Source organism: Rousettus aegyptiacus, unplaced genomic scaffold, assembly GCF_014176215.1.
Source record: "Rousettus aegyptiacus isolate mRouAeg1 unplaced genomic scaffold, mRouAeg1.p scaffold_m13_p_4, whole genome shotgun sequence".
Lineage (NCBI taxonomy): Eukaryota > Metazoa > Chordata > Mammalia > Chiroptera > Pteropodidae > Rousettus > Rousettus aegyptiacus.
The window spans coordinates 122,254,219-122,271,671 of record NW_023416307.1 but is presented as its reverse complement, the minus strand read 5'-3'; the positions used below and the strand labels follow the sequence as shown (position 1 = coordinate 122,271,671).

The 17,453-nt window shown below is 40.5% G+C and overlaps 1 protein-coding gene across 2 annotated transcripts in view; it reads right to left on the bottom strand.

The window, feature by feature from the left end:
• The window catches only part of IFT122 (intraflagellar transport 122), a 65,721-nt gene that overhangs the window by 41,302 nt on the left and 6,966 nt on the right, over nucleotides 1–17,453 (bottom strand). The window contains exons 3-9 of one of the 2 annotated variants that reach the window (XM_016122053.2): nucleotides 16,454–16,538; nucleotides 12,028–12,106; nucleotides 10,275–10,351; nucleotides 8,010–8,076; nucleotides 6,761–6,907; nucleotides 5,584–5,760; nucleotides 3,625–3,700 (exon numbers count right to left, since the gene is read on the bottom strand). In XM_016122053.2, coding sequence (XP_015977539.2) covers nucleotides 3,625–3,700; nucleotides 5,584–5,760; nucleotides 6,761–6,907; nucleotides 8,010–8,076; nucleotides 10,275–10,351; nucleotides 12,028–12,106; nucleotides 16,454–16,538 — 708 coding nt within the window. The remainder of the gene's footprint in view (nucleotides 1–3,624; nucleotides 3,701–5,583; nucleotides 5,761–6,760; nucleotides 6,908–8,009; nucleotides 8,077–10,274; nucleotides 10,352–12,027; nucleotides 12,107–16,453; nucleotides 16,539–17,453) is intronic. The other variant, XM_016122054.2, reaches the window with a different exon arrangement.

The following is a 17,453-nucleotide window of genomic DNA, read 5'->3' as shown; positions in this document are numbered from 1 at the left end:
TAAAAGACTATTTATGATTATCATTATTAAATTACTGGTCAGTTTATTCTAGAAATAACTCTTAAAAACCTGGTTTCTCTTTGAAGTTTTTCAGTTCAATTTACAAACATTTTCCTATTCATACATTTAAAAAAAGTAAACAACCAACTTAAATTAATGCTTACTGAATTCAGTTTTGAACAGACTATAAAATCCCTTAGTTAATTCCCTTAAACTAATCTACACTGTAATTATTTTAATATATTCAATTTTCCTCTTAAAAAATGTCAAATGCGTAACGACCAAAACTTTCCCTAGTGCTTACATATATAATGATAGTAATCTAAAAAGAAAACTAAAAAATGAGTTGTGACATAGAAGGCTCTCAGCTTCTGGTAATGGCTCACTAGTTCCTGTTGGACCAAGTCTCCTGCAGGTAACAGTTATAAACTCTGGACCAACTATAAATTACAACCACCTAAAGGCAGTGAAGAGCAACCAGAAGCAGGCAGAAACTGATGTATGTGCATTCAGAAGAAGGTTACTAGGTGAGTTTCTCATTTTTATTTTTTTTTACGACTTTTTGCTTGAGGGCACAGAATTTGGAGTGCCAGCTGCTTGAATGTGAAGTGAGAAATCCCAGAAAAGAGATGCAGAGGGGTAGCCTCAATTCTGTACATACTCTACTGAATATCTGGAACCCCTTGAACTGTATACTTGTGGGGCTGATGCCAAGCAGCCTAGAACTGGCTAAAGAAGTAAACAGAAACTTCAGCTTTGCCCACCACTGGAAAGATGGGGTTTGAATATGGAGTCTGGCAAAGTTAACTGCTTAAAAAGAGAAAAACACATATAATAACCTTCAGAAGAATATGATAGAAATAATTCTCTATAATGTATCAATCATGTCCAGGATACAATCCAAAATTATAAAAAGCAGGAAAATGTGAACCACATTCAAGAGAGAAGACAATCAATGGAGAATGACCCCAAGATAATGCAGACATTGGAATTAGCACATGAGAATTTAAAAATAGCTATTATAAATATGGTAAAGAATGTGAAGAAAAATATATTTGTAATGAATTAACAAATAGAGCAAAAGAACCAAAAAGAAATTCTAGAACTGAAAAATTTAATAACTGCAACAAAAATTTACTGGATGAGCTTAACAGAAATATTACAGATGACAGAAGAGTCAGTGAAATTGAATACTGAGCAATAGAAATCCTCCAAACTGAAGATCAGAAGGGGAAAAAAAGATTAAAAAAATGAACAGGGCCTCAGTGACTTGACCTGAAGAGCAATATCGAAAGGTATAATGTACAAATGGAATCCCAGAAGAAAAAAGTGGAGAAGAAAAATTATATAAAGAAATAATAACTAAAATTTTTCCGCATTTGGTAAAAGACCTAAAGACATAAACAAATAGATTCAAGAAGCTCAGTGACCCCCTCCTCCCCACTGCCTCAAGCCAGAAAATATAATGAATCTCTTTAACATTCCAATATCGCTTATGTACTTAATAAAAATTTCTTGTATCTTTCCATTTAAAATGAGAAGCATAAAATTGATTACTCAATTACAACTTTTAAGTGGTCATCGCAAAACTAATCTGATAAATATTTTAATATGGATTCCACCACCAGTCTGCCTAGGGTCCAAACCAGGCTTGGCACTAACTAAACCATGTGGCTTTAGTCAGTTACTGAACCTATCTTGCTCCAATTTTCTTACATGTAAAATGGTGATAATAGTACCTACTTTACAGAGTTGTTATAAGGAGTAAAAGAATTAGCTTTGTAAAGAGTTTATATAATGCCTAAAACTCAATAAATGTTAGCTATTATTAAGCTAGATCCTTTAAATATCACAAACACTTTGCATATTTTACCAAAATATGCAAAATATATCTAAACCTAATACAAAAGCATAGGTTTGATTATCTCCATCATCCTACATTTAATTTGAAATCTTCCCAGAGTTAAAGATACTTAGACTCTAAGAAAACAATTTTCCTATCTCAAACAAGTTGGGGGTTCCTTTCTCAGCAGACTGAGGTGGCTTATCAGTCAAAACCTCTGGGTCACAACATGGATGCTGGGGCTACCTATATGCAAGACATTTCCCATGGTCCTGACTACCATGTTGAGCTCTTCTTTATTGTCACTAGAACAATAAGACCCCATTCCTTCCCAGGGTAGTGTGACTATTTGTTCCAGGGAAATTCCAACACCTACACTCAGTGCCTGGTGCACAGTATATGTCCCAATAAATATCTGTTAAATGATGATGGACACACATTAATTGTCTAGATGCTAGATAATTAAAATGAGGGCTTGGAGAAATCAGCCATAGGAAACTGGGAAGATACTTTATTACCCTATCACATTTATCCTTTTTTACTTAACCGCAAAAGAAATGACCAATGGTAAGATGAGGAAGAAGAAATGGCCCCAAACTAGACTACACATACCTGAAACCCCCACTTATAGCACAATATGTTTTGAGGAATAAGGATGCTGGTAAACAAAAGGCTCCATTGAACAGGCTGCATTTCTCATTTGCTTGGCTGTGGTGTGTAAGCCATCCCTACCACCTTCAATCTAATTCTTGGTGTCTCCTGCCTAATAACAGGTTTCCTACTACCAGTCTCTATTTTAATCCACCCTCCACAGGAACAAAGAATTCTTCTGAAACAGGAATCTTGCCTGTTATAGTCTATCTTCACTTATAGTCTATTTCTGACCAAGTGACTCCCTACCTAAATCTATGGCTCCTTAATAGTTATAGTACATGATGTACAAATTCCTATCTACACTACAATCATGCCCCCATCTTCCTTTCTAGCTCCATCTTCTCTCCACAAATCCTGGGATCCAATTACCCTGAACAACTCACTGTTCCCTAAGCTGTCATATATTTTCATTCCTCCTTGCCTTTGCAAATGCTATTTCCTTTGCCTAAAACACCATTCCCAATGTCCTTTGCCTAGCAAACTTCTGCTTATGCTGCTCAAAGTCACTTCTATAAAATCTCCTATCTCCTCTTTTATGTCCCAATAGCTATCTATCTGTACAGCTCTCTATCATGGCATGCATGTATTACACTGCACTGAGACTGTTGGCTATCGAGTATGTTCCCATCGGTCTGTGAATTCTGGTAGATCGGAGGCATTAACTTACACGGCTCGATGTCAGTGGCTCCTAACACAGGTGAAGGACTGGCTTAAGTGGGTACTTGTACATGTGTGTAGGATGAATAAAGCAAATACAGGAAGGTGGGGTTATGACTAAGACCAAGGCTTTACAGTCAGATTAATCTGGGTTTTAATCCCAGGTGCCACCCTTTACTAGCAGTGTGGGACCTCAGGTATAATATTTACTTCATTGCTCTGAGTCTTGTCTCCTCATTTCTACAAGTTGATACACAAGTATCTACTTCACAGGGTTTTGTTAAAATTAAATAAGATAAAGTATGCACGGCACAGAACCCAGTACCTGGTTTCACAGCAAATATTCAATAAACAGGAGCTAACAACAATAATGTATAATTCCTTATAATACAATCTCAGAAAGTGAAAATAGACTGTAATAGGCAAGAGCATAACTGTATCTCCCACTGGATTTGTACAGAGCTACCTACCTGTTTTCCACTCAGTTGGTAGAAGGAAAGTTTCTGCCCCCAGTCAGCTACAGCCAGGATGTCATTATGTTCCTCTCTAATCAACAGAAGACAAAAAAGGTTATATGGGGCCATGGTCTGCTGATGAGTTAGTCCTAAGGGTTTAACAAACAACAGGAAAAAGAAAGCCCTGGCCAGGCTGTCAGATTGCCAAGTATATAGCAGTACAGAGGCCAAAGTTGTAATGTGGGCTAACCCATCAATCAGTCCAATGGGATGAGCTGAGAGGAGGCTAAGCCCTCCTGGGATCCCTTATTTCGCTGAATGCCCTACCATAAGCTTGTGGTGATGGAACACTGCCACAGTGAAGAGGCTAACTGGCCCATTTCAAAGCTTCTTGGGGAGCAATGTTAAGAAAGGTCAAGGTTGCAGATTCAAGAGTACTTTATTCTTATGTAGGGAGATGGTGGTAAAACATGTCTTTTGTAGTGAGAAGGCATGAATTGTCTGACTTTTTTAAAGACAGAAGAAACCTTGCTTACTCTTCTTGAAGAGGGAAAATCAACACCTAAACTAGGTTCTCTCACAGTGAAATGTTTTTGACTGGATCTAATAAAGAGTAACGGGCTCTCTGAATATCAACAAGTGTCTTTGAAACTGAGTCCCTATCAGGATCTGGGCCTTGGGACCCGGGCTATAGGACTAGCATGCAGGAGAAACTTCCTCAGCTGACACTGGGAATCTAGTTTAAGAGAGAGATGTTCCTCACCCTTGAGGCCAGGTCTTAACCCACCTAATGTTGCTTCCTGTTAACTAAGTCCAGCTTTTCTGAGCCCAGGGCCTTGTGGTCATCTGGCAGCACCATTAGATATGCAGGCAAGGCATAGTACAGCCTTATCTGCAAAACCCAGCCAAGAGTGGCAACGAAGCAACTACCATAGGCACTAATTTACAACTCACGGAGACAAAGACAAAGACCAAGAGCAATGTTAACAGGGAGGGACCTGCAGGTAAACTTTGTGTGATTGGCACACTGAAATCCAAACATAATCTAGGAGCCCATCCTGCAGTGAGCCCTCCTGGGGAAGCCACCTAGGACTGTGGGCTGGGTTCAGCCCTCATGAGCTGGATTGGTGGTTTTCAACCTCCTTTCCCCCTTTTTTCCCTCTGGCAGTGGGGCTCTTTACCAAAACAAAACTCATGTCAAGCAACAAAAGGGTTTACTCTGAAGCAGAGAGGGGGACCTGAAGCCCACCCCTTCCTACTTTCACCGTCTCTGATCTCCCATCTCCTTCCTCCAAGGAACCCCAGGTGCCACAAAACATATTTTGGGAAGTCTCAAGCTAGATCACCCTTGCTGATTAGAATATCCTGACTATCCCAACTTTCCCACTCCAAAAAGAAAGAATGCCTGGACAGCCAGGATTTGGGGGTGGGGGGGTTATGTGTGTGAAGATTGTGGATAAGGTGAGGGCTTCTGCTCTAACATGTGTCCTAGCAAATGCAAGGTAAGGTACAGTGTAGGAACAGGCTAAGAAAGGTGTCCAGTAATAGAGGGAGCATTCAATGAATTGTGGTGCGTCCAGACAGGGGCATACTATGCAGGCATTCAAAATCATGTTACTGGAAAGAGTTCATTCTATGATGTTAAGAGAAAAAAAGAAAATAGGGTATGATTTAGTTAATTATATGAACACACTGAAAGACTGAGGGAAAATACAATAAAATGAGAACGGTGGTTTCCTCAGAGGATGGAGTCTTACCCAAGAGTTAAACTTTCTCTTTCAGACTTTTCAGTATTTACTGAAGTTTCTCAAAGGATAATTTTATAACCCACTCACGGGTTTTAAAGGGGGAGCTTTGACCCACAATTTCTCTAATCCCTTTAGAAAAGAGCTTAGAGTACCATCTGCCCTGGCAGGTCTGCATCAGGGTCTAGACCCTTGCAAGGAGGGTTCTTGCTCCTCGGGACACACTCACGAGTCGTCGTCCCTGGGACTGTCGTCCTCTTCCTCTGGCTCTTCCTCCTCTGCCTCACTACCCTGACTACTGTACACTGCTGACTTCAGAGTGGAAGGGATTTCCTGAAAATATCTGTTGACAATGACTTCCTCGGCATCCTCGTTCTCTCTGTTCATCCAGAAATTCTCCCATCGGCTGTAGATAGTAAGTGGTTGTTTACAATCACAATGCCTAGAACTACACTAAAGCTATAATTTCAAAACCTGAACACTGTCCGGAAGAAGACAGCAACCAGGTACACTGGGCATCCTGCTTCTCATGAATTAAAAATGGTACCCTGAAGCCACAAAGTCATCTGTGGCCACAAAATCAAACAGCAGGAACTCTGGGGTAAGCTAATGGCCTTTGAAGACATTAGACATGCATAGCACAGCCCTGGGCTGGACAAAATTATTCAGGAAGAAGCATAATAATCTGGTATAGGAAAGGCAGTGGAATTAAACAAGTGGAATTAAATCAAGTAGGCACCACCTGTAAAGTGACATTGGGCTGGTAAACAAGTCCTTTAATTTACCTTCAGAGGACACTGGGAGATATCGATGGTTTAATAATATTATAGGATTATACAAAGAGCATATAAAGCTATTAGTCCACCCTCAAAGTCACATCAGCATAGAAAGGAAAGTGTTATAAGTTTTGAGAAGGTAGATGCCAACTGTTTATGGAACTATAAATTTGGGGAATTTGTAGACTTAATTTAGATTTTTTTTTGGCAAAAGCAGCAAAAAAGGCTCATGGAAAAGCTATTTATTATTGGGTGGGCACACGTTCTGCTTGACTTGGAGGGGAGAGCTGAAAAAGGGAAAAGACCAAAAGAAAGCCACAGCAAAAAGGAGAGTTATTAATTCATAAGGAAATGGCCCTTCTGTGTCGCATGTGTGCACGTACACGCACGCTCTGAGCTGGCCTAGATAGCTCATCTGCTTAGCTAAATCTCTGGGATTCATTCCAAAACACAAGATGGGCTCTTAAAAAATGCCATTCAAATGGAACAGGTTCCAAAACAGATCAGTCAAGTGGGGTGAGGAGTTTTTGAATGCATGAAGACCTCGGGGGAGAGAAAGAACTCAGCCTGCTGAGCAAAGCCTTCTTCGTAATAGTGTTTGCCCTAGGAGGAAGAAAGCTGAAAGAGCACCTTGAAGGGTTCCAGCAGATGGACCATATTGGGGAAAGGGAGCAGCCCGGTCGCTCGATCTTCACTTTCTCCTCGCCATTTTTGTTCCGTATGCTGATAATTCCATTGAACATCCCCAGAGCCAGGTACTGACCATCATTTGTCCAGCTGTTCACACAACCAGTAAAGGGCACAGGGAGAGGGAAAGAAACACACAGAAGGTAAAAACAGTGAGGATGATGCTTTGGTTGATGTAGAGTCTGATGAGGCAGCAAGAGCTAGGCTCACCCTGGTCCCTATGTAGAAATCAAAGGGCCAAACTTAAAATCCCATTTATTTCTGGGATCAACAGATAGATGTGAAGGCTCCCACAGCTCTCTGTACAGACCTCCGCTTAGTTTTGCCTGCACCACTGGGCCAGCCTCCATTCCCCACTTGCCATTTCGACCCCTTCCCACTTTAAGAGCACTTTAGGAACAAAATCTGTGTCTAAGTGTATTCTCAACCTCTAGAACAGGTGCTTAACAGATGTTGAATGAAAGTAAGGCTACACTCAGAAGATGAACAGCAAGAACAGCTACCATTTATAGAGTGTCTACGTTATGCCAGGTGCTGTGCTACATGCTTTACACTCATTAGTTTGTATGCATTTCACAACAGCTCTATCAAGTCAATATTTTTATCCAGTATTGTCAGATGAGAAACATTATCTAGCTCGGAGAGATTCTGTAACTTTCCTAAGGTCACAGAGCCTGTCAGTGATTCAATATGGATTTGAATCTAGGTCTAGCAAGCCAAAGGTGACCAGCATGCCATGGACAAGGCACAGCCAGGATAAGGTCATGTGCTGTGGGTGAAGCCTGGGAGAGGAAACTGGATTTCCAGAAAGCATCATTTATTACTTTGAATGCTAAGTTGTACCCTGGTTACAGTGTAATAGTTATTTACAGAGCTTTCTCCAGTGCACATGTTGCCTGGAAAGGATAACCTCACATCTCCAGAGAGCCTCCACTGAAGACAGCTGTGGGATGAGGGGGTTTGTAGCTAGATAACTGCATGAAAGTAATTTACAGTTCTTCTTTGACTGATGATCAAAGGCAGGCACAAGTCCTTCCCACCAAGGAGACCAGAAAAGAAGAAAAGAGAAAATACAGGGGCCCAAACCAACTAGTTTACACAAGACTTTCTCTATTGTGTTAATTAACAATTTTAAGAGTCTGTTTAGAAGAGGAGGAAACAAAACCTACCTTCAGAGCTGCCCCTAACTTACCTGCAGCAGGTGATCTTGCTGCTGGATTTGTGCTTGGAGACAGACTTCTGTTCAGGAGACCACAAGCCTTCGATGCAAAATAATATATAAAAAAGGATAGATTGGTTGGAATAAAAAAGTAAAGCAATTAAAAAGAACTACTGATGCACAGAGGATCTCCAGGGCTTTATAACTAAGTGAAAAAAGCCAATCTTAAACAGTAACATATAGTATGATTCAAATTTATAAATTCTAAAATGACAAAATTATATAGAAATAGAGAACAGACTAATGGTTACCAAGTACCAGGCATTAGGGATAACAGAGGGAGGGGGAGGCAACAATACAGAATATCTTTGTGGTGATGGTAGTTTCCACAGGTGATGAAATGACAGAACTATATACATAGATTGTGCCAGACCCAGCTTCCCGATTTTGATAGTTTATAGTAGGCATATAGGATGTATCCATGGGGAAAACTGAAGGATACATGAGACCCCTCTATTATCTTTGCAACTTACTATGAACTTATAATTATTTCAAAACACAAAGTAAAAAGGAAGGTAGGTTGGTAAAATTCTACCCAACTTTTCAGAAGTTTTACTCAATGAAAGGGTAACCACTGTAAATAACTATTACATTACACTCAATGCATAATGTAGCATTCAAAGCAATAATTTAGCATTCAGCATTCTGGAATCCAGTTTCCTCTCCCAGGCCTCCCCCACAGCATGTGACCTTATCTGGGCTGTGCCTTGTCCATGGCACACTGGTCACCTTCAGCTTGCTCCCTCTTGTCCCCAGATGCTCTGGCTCAGGGACCCACCACAAGTGTATGTCCAAGCAATATAAGCAAATTCTACTCTTTACCTGAGCCATAAAGCATGATCAAAAAGATAAATATAATGCAAAAAATCCATTTATATAAGCAAGGTGCAACATCAAATTATTTTTTCCCTTTCCCCTGGTCTGGAATGCCGCCCCAAACATTTCCACCTGTGTGCATGTTACTATGCTCCACTGAGTTTGCCCAGAGCCTCTAGCTGGAAGAATTCCCTCCCTTCTGGGCATCCCTCAGCAATGCTTACCAGAGCGGGTTCAATAGGCAATCATATGGTCTGGGTTCAAGCCTTAATTCCACCACTTATCAGCTGGATGACCTCCAGTAAGTCACTGAACTGCCTGCTCTAAGCCCCAATTCTTTTTCATCAGTGGAGTGAGGATGAGAATAATACCTTGACCTCAGGGGTTGTCACAGAGCTCAAATGGGAATTCATTTTTAATCCTTACACAGTGCCTAACATATTGGAAACAATTATTATTACTTAATATTACATTTTTATAAATTCTACTTTTCCCTGTACCTCGACCACAAGATCTTTGAAGGCAGGGATTCTGTTATGTCTTTTTAATCCCCAAAGTAAGCACACAGACTAGTGCTTCACATAAAAAAAAAAAAAAATGCTGTCTCTTCCCTTTTATTTATACAATGTACTTTCAAATACATTCTCTCTTTTGAACCTCAGAACTCTATCAGTGAGATGGCTATGTGGGAATATATTCATCTAGATAAGGAAAGTGAAACACTGATAGGGATTAGGTCTCTGATTCCTCAATAATGGCTGTTCTGTTGTACCCATTATCTCTTAGCAAGGAAAACAGAACTGATGAGCTAAAAGTCAGAATTGACCTTGAACAGAGATAACCTATAAGCCTCTGCTCATTTTTCCCCCTTGCCTTGATGGACATTACATTGACCCCTGTTCTGTGCCGACACCATGCCAGTGCCATGTGTGGGGCCACGGTGAATGTCTCAAGGCATTCAACTCCTCGGAGAGGACAGCTACAGCCACTACACCAGTAGTAATGGCGACACACTGCACAAGAAGCACAGCTGAAATGGTGAAGAATTTCACATATCCACAGATGTTGGGGGCACAGAGGTGGGGACAACTAACTGTCCCTGCCAAGGTGAGGCAGGGAAGGCTTTCCAGAGGTGACAACACCAAGTTATGCCTGTGCCTTCCCATCCGTCTTACGATTTCCTTTCCCTGAGCCTTTCTTGTTGTCTCCCAGATAGATTTCTTACCAGACTCAATGTCATTGTTTGTGCTCTTTGTTTCTACACAATTCAAAAAATAACTGTCAGCCCCACCTCAGCCATTGAAGGGAGAGAAGTAGCATTAACTCTTTTAGGACAAAACTACCACATTCTGGATGGGTTTCAGCATTTTTGAACCAGATTTGCAGTTATTCAAGGACAAGACATCAAGAATCAGAACCTACCAAAGTCATTGGAGGAACAAGATGCAAGCTGGTGGGTAACAGGGTTGTAGGAGACACACTGGATAGAATCATTATGCCTGGGAAGTAAACAATTATGAATTGTTATGCAGCAAACCACAAATGTTACAGTGGCTACGACTGAAGATTTTAATGATGAGCCCACAGCCTCTCTGACTACACACCACAAGCTCTTATGCAAGTGACCAACAAAAAGCACAGGGATTAATCCTCTTTCCCCTTGATTGCCCCTTACCCACCATTTTCATCTCTTAAACATTGCCCACCCATCAGCCTGGCCCAGCTGAAATGGCACTTCCTCCAGGACTAGTGTGCTGGATACCTCTGGCTTGTGAGATAATGATATAAAGCACTTAGCCTAGTGCCACCTGCATAGGAAGTGCTTTATTAATGGCTGCTACTCTTATTGTTTTGTGGAGGCCTGGAAATACAGGATAGAAGTGCAATGAAGACATTACAGGCTGAGATCTGAAAATATGGCAAATCCTTAGTCAACGATGAAAGCTGAGTGAGTCATTTACTGCACGTGGCATCTCAGTCTCAGTTTTATTCCTTCACTTCGGGGGAAACACCTCACTTATAACTTCACTCATTCATTCATTTATTCATTCATTCAAAGGCGGTTGATTTGTACATCCATGTTCATAGGAGCATTATTCAAAATAGCCCAAAGTGGAAGTAACCCAAGGGTCCACTGATGACAGATAAATGGATAAGAAAAATGTGGTCTATACATACACTAGAATATTATTCAGCCTTAAAAAGAAAAAAAAAATTCTGACACATGCTACAACACGAATGAACCTTGAGGATATTATGTTAAGTAAAATAAACCAGTCATGAAAGGACAAATACTCTATGATTCCACTTATATGAGGTCCCTAGAGTAGTCAAACTCATAGGGACAGAAAGTAAAATGGTGGTTTCCAGGGGCTGGGGGAGGGGGAATGGGAGTTGTTGTTTAATGGGTATGGAATTTTAGTTTTTTAAGATGAAAATAGTTCTGGATATTTGTTGTACAACAACATGAATGTACTTAATACAACTGAAATGTACACTTAAAAATAGTTAAGATGGTATATTTTATGATATGTGTATTTTACCACAATTAAAAAGAAAAAAAAATCATTTGAATACCTATTATGGGCCAGGCATTGTACCAGGGACACAGACAGGGTAAGCAAAAATAGATGTAGTGTCTGCCCTCCTGGAGCTTCCCGGCTAATGAGAGATATCAATCAATCACCAGAATAAATGTAAAATTACAACTGTGAGAAATGCCATCAAGGAGACCTGACCAGGTCTAGAGGAGCAGGAAAGGCTTCCCAGAAAAACATCTGAGCCTGAGAGCTGCAGGGCTGAGCCTCTGCAATGAGAGAAGCCTAGAGCACACCAACTCCAATTTTCTGGCTGTTGCCACTAGGTAGATGTGAGGCCATTCCTTGAGATGGAGACACTGGAAGAGGACAAGTTGGGGAAAGAGAGACTCTGCAGTGTCAGATTCACTAAATTGAGTATATGAAAACACTAGCCCAATGCTGGCCAAGCTAGTAGTGCTCAAGAAACATTCATTCACTTATTCGTTATCCATCCTTCCTATATCCATTCATAACTCCATAACTTAATTTCAAGGTCAATCGCAGAGAAAAAAGTTCTTATATCTTTTCTAAGGGGCTTTTACTACAGTCACCCAATAAGATAAGAGTCAAGCTAATAAACCTAAATGGTTACTTACGTGTACTTCAGAATGCCTTCCAATTTTGATGTCCATATAATAACACTTTTGTCAGCTGATCCAGAAGCAAAACGCTTACCTAGAAGTATTTTTAAAAAGAAAATGCTCACATTTATTTTAAATCGGCATTTCCCAGTTTTCTTAGAAAAGTGGTTCTTTAAGGTACCTAATAAGTATCAGCTGCTTCTCCACTCCTTCTTCTTATCAGTACTGAGCAGCAGTACTTTGGAGTCAGGAATTTGGGGTTTAAATCCTAGTCAGTCTGACATAGAGTATTCAGGGCTTACTATCTGCTCAGAATCATGTAGTGAGCAAAAGATCAAGTAGTGAGCAAAGCACACATAATCCCCACCTTCACATAGTTTAGTGTAGTAGGAAAATTAAGCATTAATTTAAATTAATCCAATACAAATCCAATATGGTAACAAAAGAAGTGGGACCTATGAAAGAGAATAACTGGGGGACCTAATTTAAATGAGGGAAGGCTTCTCTGAGGATGTGATCCTTCAGTTGAGACCTAAAGGTTGAGCAAACTTTAGCCAGGTGCAAAGAGAGGAGAAAGAGCCATCCACACGGATAGATGTGCTAAGGCTGAGGCAGGAAAAGCTTGGCGTGTATAACATGCTGATAGGCAGGAACACCAAGGACAAGGGGTATGGTGGGTGGGGGAGGGGCTTCAGGGTCACAGTTGAGATCTTGCTCTTTATCCCAAAGAAAGGCTTTAAGCAAAAGAATGATAGATGAGACTTCATTTTTACTCTACTTGGGCTTCAGGAAAGAATGGACTGGAGAGAGGCAGCATATAACAAGTAGTTACTTATTAATTACACTGCTACAAGTTTGCAAGTGCCTAGAAGTGGAGCAGGGTATCATGGCAGCAAACAAAACAGGCAGCCCTCACCTACTCCACTAAAGAGATGATGATTTAAGAGGTAAACACAGACTAGATTTTATACACCTTGTTAAGGAGTTTTAGATTTTATTCTTAGGACAAGTGGAAGTTGACCTTGGGTAAGTCGCTGTTCTCTGAGCCTCAGTGCCTTCATTTGAAATGTAAATAAATAATAATACCTTCCTCAGAAGCTCTTTGCTGGGGTCAACTCAGACAATATCTGTAAAGCACCTTTCGCAGCAGTTGAAACAGTAGATATTAGGGTGAGCCATATGATATTGCTGCAAATACTATATAAATAGAAGCTGCTTTCATATGTTATTATTTGTCACTCCTCTCCTATCCTGCCAGGCATCAGGTGATAAAGAGTATGGGCTACAGGCTCAGAGTCTGAGTTGAAATTCCCAGTGATGTCACTTAGCAGCTGCAGACCCCGGAACAAGCTACTGAACATTTCCATGTTTCATTTCCTCATTTGGAAAATGAATGCAACAATAGTATTTGCCTCATAGTTGTGGTGAAGATTAAGTAAGACTAAAGGGTTTAGGAAAGTGCTTGGATTAGAATCAGTGCTAAAAATAGATATTATTATTACTATTATTTCTTCATATTGCCTTGTAATGGTTTTCTTGAACAAAAAAAAATATAGTTCTTACACACCTTTGTATCATGGTTGCTCATTGAATACTTACTAAAACTTAAGGGAGAAATCAGAAATAAGCTGACTTAAAGAGCAAAACAGTAATTCAGTGTACCTCCATTTCCAGATTTAAGGAGAAAAGACCAGTTGAGAGGAATTAAAAGATTTCTTAGTCACTATATGAATGTCATAAAGAGGCAGCATAATATACTAGAAAGAACGAGGTCTCTTGGAAGACCTAGGTCAGGCCCAGCTCTGCAACCCGTCACCCGTAATTGCTCCAAGTTTGTTTTCTCATCTGTGAGAGAAGCTGAGAATCCTTTTCCTATCTGCTTCAGAGGGTTATTGGGAGGATCGAATGAGATGCTGTGTGTGACAGGACTTTGCAAAGTGCTGACAAATGCCACTGATGGTAGCTCACACTCTGACATCCTCAAGGGCCTTAATGGTGTGCAGGTCAAAGAGCCCGAAGGCTTATGAATTCCAGAATTCCCACGGGTTTCCATACAGTATTACTCTGAACTTGAGCACAAACATGCACATAAAAGAAAAAAAAGCATGACTACCGTGGCATAGCACACCTAACTATGAGGCAAAAATTAGTGCTGTCTTTGCCACTAACCTGCTGCATGGCCTTAGCAAGTCATTTGACTGTTCTAGGTCTTTATGTAGGTCTAAAATGAAGACATTGGGCCAGATTGGCCTGAAACTGTATGCACAAAACTGTATGTATACATGAAGGATGTACGTTTTTCTAGGAAAGGGTCTACAGCTTTCACTGGATCCTCAGAGAGGTCTATTATCCAGAAGTTAAAAACCTGGAGTCTGAATGATCTCCAAGGCTCATTAAAGCACTATAACACTCTGATTCTGTGACTTCTAAGGAGTGGTCACAGAACGTTATCTTTAATATTACATTCATTTGATACATGAGGAAAGTGAGACTCAGAAAAATTCAATAACCATCTCAAAATCGCAGAGCTTTTGTGGTTGAAAATTGGAACCATCCCATTCCTCTGTTCCTCCCACTAACTCCATGCTGTGGGTAACGTGGATTTATTTTTAACTCTCAATATCAATTTTGTACACCCATTTTCTGACCCATTCTCCTCTTTCTCACCCCCCTTGGTGCCCCAACTCCTATAATCTTTAACCCCACCAAAACCTACTACCTCTCCGCTGCCCCTCACCCCCTACAGTCCCTTCATTACTCAGCCGACAGTTTAAGGTCAATGTATATAAACACTCCTTTGCATACATCCTCAGCTCCTGTGCCTTTATTTCATCTTCAGAGGTGCCTGCAAACTCACAACTCTGATTAAATCCAACTCTCCACTTCCTCTGCCCTTGTATCTATGCAGTTCAGAGTGGTAGAGAAAAAGACAGTAATCACACTAACTATTCTCACTTTCAATTTATGATCACCAGTTTCAAGCGGGTCCTACATGTCACTAGGGATATCACCGTACTTCCCAGGTCCATTCACTCAGCCACAATCTCTTAAGGGGTGATTTTCTATTCTTTCCTTTCTCTTCAACTTTCTCACATCTCCTTCCCCATCCTCACTCTCAGGTGATATTGCTTCCTATTTCACTGAAAAAATAGAACAGAATTTCTATTAAATTCCTACCACCATATTCCCTTACCTACCAGCTCCTACAGTGACATCCTCTACCTTCTCACCATGCCCTGTCTACGCCCTAGGTCCCATCTCCTCTTGCCCACTTGACAATTCTGTTCTGGCAATTCCCTCCCCTCTCTCTCACAGCATCAACTTTTCTCAAATCCAGAGTGTCCAGAACTGAACTCTTGATCTCCACTATAAGTTTCTCTACCTGCAACCTTCCCCATCTTGGTGGAGGGCAATTCCATCTTTCCAGTCCCTTAAGTTAAAAACCTTAGAGTAGCCTGATTCCTTTCTTCACACCCCACACCTGATCTGTCAGGCAATCCTTCAAACTATATCCAGAATCTGACTACTTTTCACTACTTCTTCTGCAACCAGAGGTCTAAGTCCTTATTACCAGTATTATAAAACTTGTCTGGATAATACTTCCTCGCTCATCTCCCTGCCCCAACCCTCTATTTTGCAGGCTGTTTCCAATACAGCAACTAGAGGGATTCTTTAAAAATACAGGCCAGATCAGATTACTCCTCTGCTCAGAACTCTTTAGTAGTTGCCCATTTTCACTGAGAACCAAAGCTAAAGTCCTTATGACTATTGACACAATCTGGCCACCCCATGCCTATTACCTCTCTACCCTCATTCCCTAATACTCCCCCTGATTTTCTCTGCCCCAGCCCCTGGAAGGCACACTCCCACCTGAGAGCCTTTCAACGGCTCCTCCCTCTGCAAGGAGCTCTCTTCTCCCAGATATCCACCATCAGAATCTCACTGCCTTCCCACTTTTAAGTCTTGGCTCATCACACCCAGCTCAATAAGCCCACCCTTTCTACCCTATTCAATACTATCGCCCTCTACCCTGCCCCACTCAACACTCTCAATCTTCTTATTCTGCCCTACTTTTTCTTCTTCCTTAACACTTATCATCTTCTAACACTGTTTAATTTACTTATCTACCGTGTTTATTATGTATCATCCCTCTTACTTTCTCGCTTTCTTTCCCCTCCCCCATAGACCCATAAGGGCAGGGACCTTTGTCTGTTTTGTTCTCTGAAGCACCTCAAACAGCTAGAACAGTGCTTGGCACATAGAGGCCCTCAACAAATATTTATTGAATTGAATGAATTAACTGAAGTCTAAGAGACTTAATTATCTCCTGTACCTGCAAGTTGTACTTGAAGTTCCTATAAAAAAATTAAAGAGTGACTAAGGAGAAAAATGAAAGCTATACGGCTATTACAGAGACTATAAACCCAAAACAATTTCTTACCATCCTTCGCATATGCCACACAGTACACAGTATCTTTGTGTCCCTTTAGGGGTTGAAGTAAGGTGCCATCAGAGGTATCATAAACCTGGCAAGAAAGAAAAAAGAATTCAGATGAGTCACATGGCATCCATTAGTTAGAATTTCTACAGGTTGCTGCTATTTTTGTTTTAATAACAAAACATTTGTCAATATTCTAAATGTGTATCAAGTAAAAACTACATTGAGAAACCAGAAAGAATGAGGCCTAAAGTTGGGAAATCTAAGAAGTTGAGGTCTGAATTCTATGCATTTTATGACCAGGAACATACCGTTATTCCTTGAGAAACCAAAATTCACTCTGTGTTACTTCTCTACAAACTTCTCTCATTCTTATGTGAATTTGGACATATTACCATGTGAGCTAGGCTCTCTCAGATAAAGCCAGCACATAGAAGAGCCACCTACACCATGGTTAAATTTCAGTGCTAGCCCTGGCCGTAATATCAACATCATAGAGGATGTTTCATATTTGCTACCAAGAGTTCAAAAGTCACAGACCTGAACTCTGTCTGGGTTTGCAAATCAAAGTGCATGTCATAAAACTCAGCTGTAATGTGGATTTAGGATATTTAACAGCTGTGTAACACCTTTAACGATGTGGAGATGTAAAAAACACACCATCTGAGAAATCAAGGCAAACCCCTCCAAAAAAGGTTAGTGTTGGAGGAAATAGTGTTGGAAAAAAAAAAAAAAAAACTAAAAACTAAAAGGATATGGACTGTTTACTCTGGAGAGAAGTCTGCGGAACAATTTAACCATGATTTTAAGATTATGTAGTTACCATACAGAGAATAGAGATCAGTCAGTCTGCATATCTAGAGACAATAGAGCAAGAGGAAGTTGATTTACGCAGGAGGAAGGAGAGACCATACAAAGGTTTTTAGGTCAAACATAAAGAGCTCTCTGAAAATTACTTTTATACACTGGGATAGGTTCCAGAGGGAGATTATATTCTTTGAAA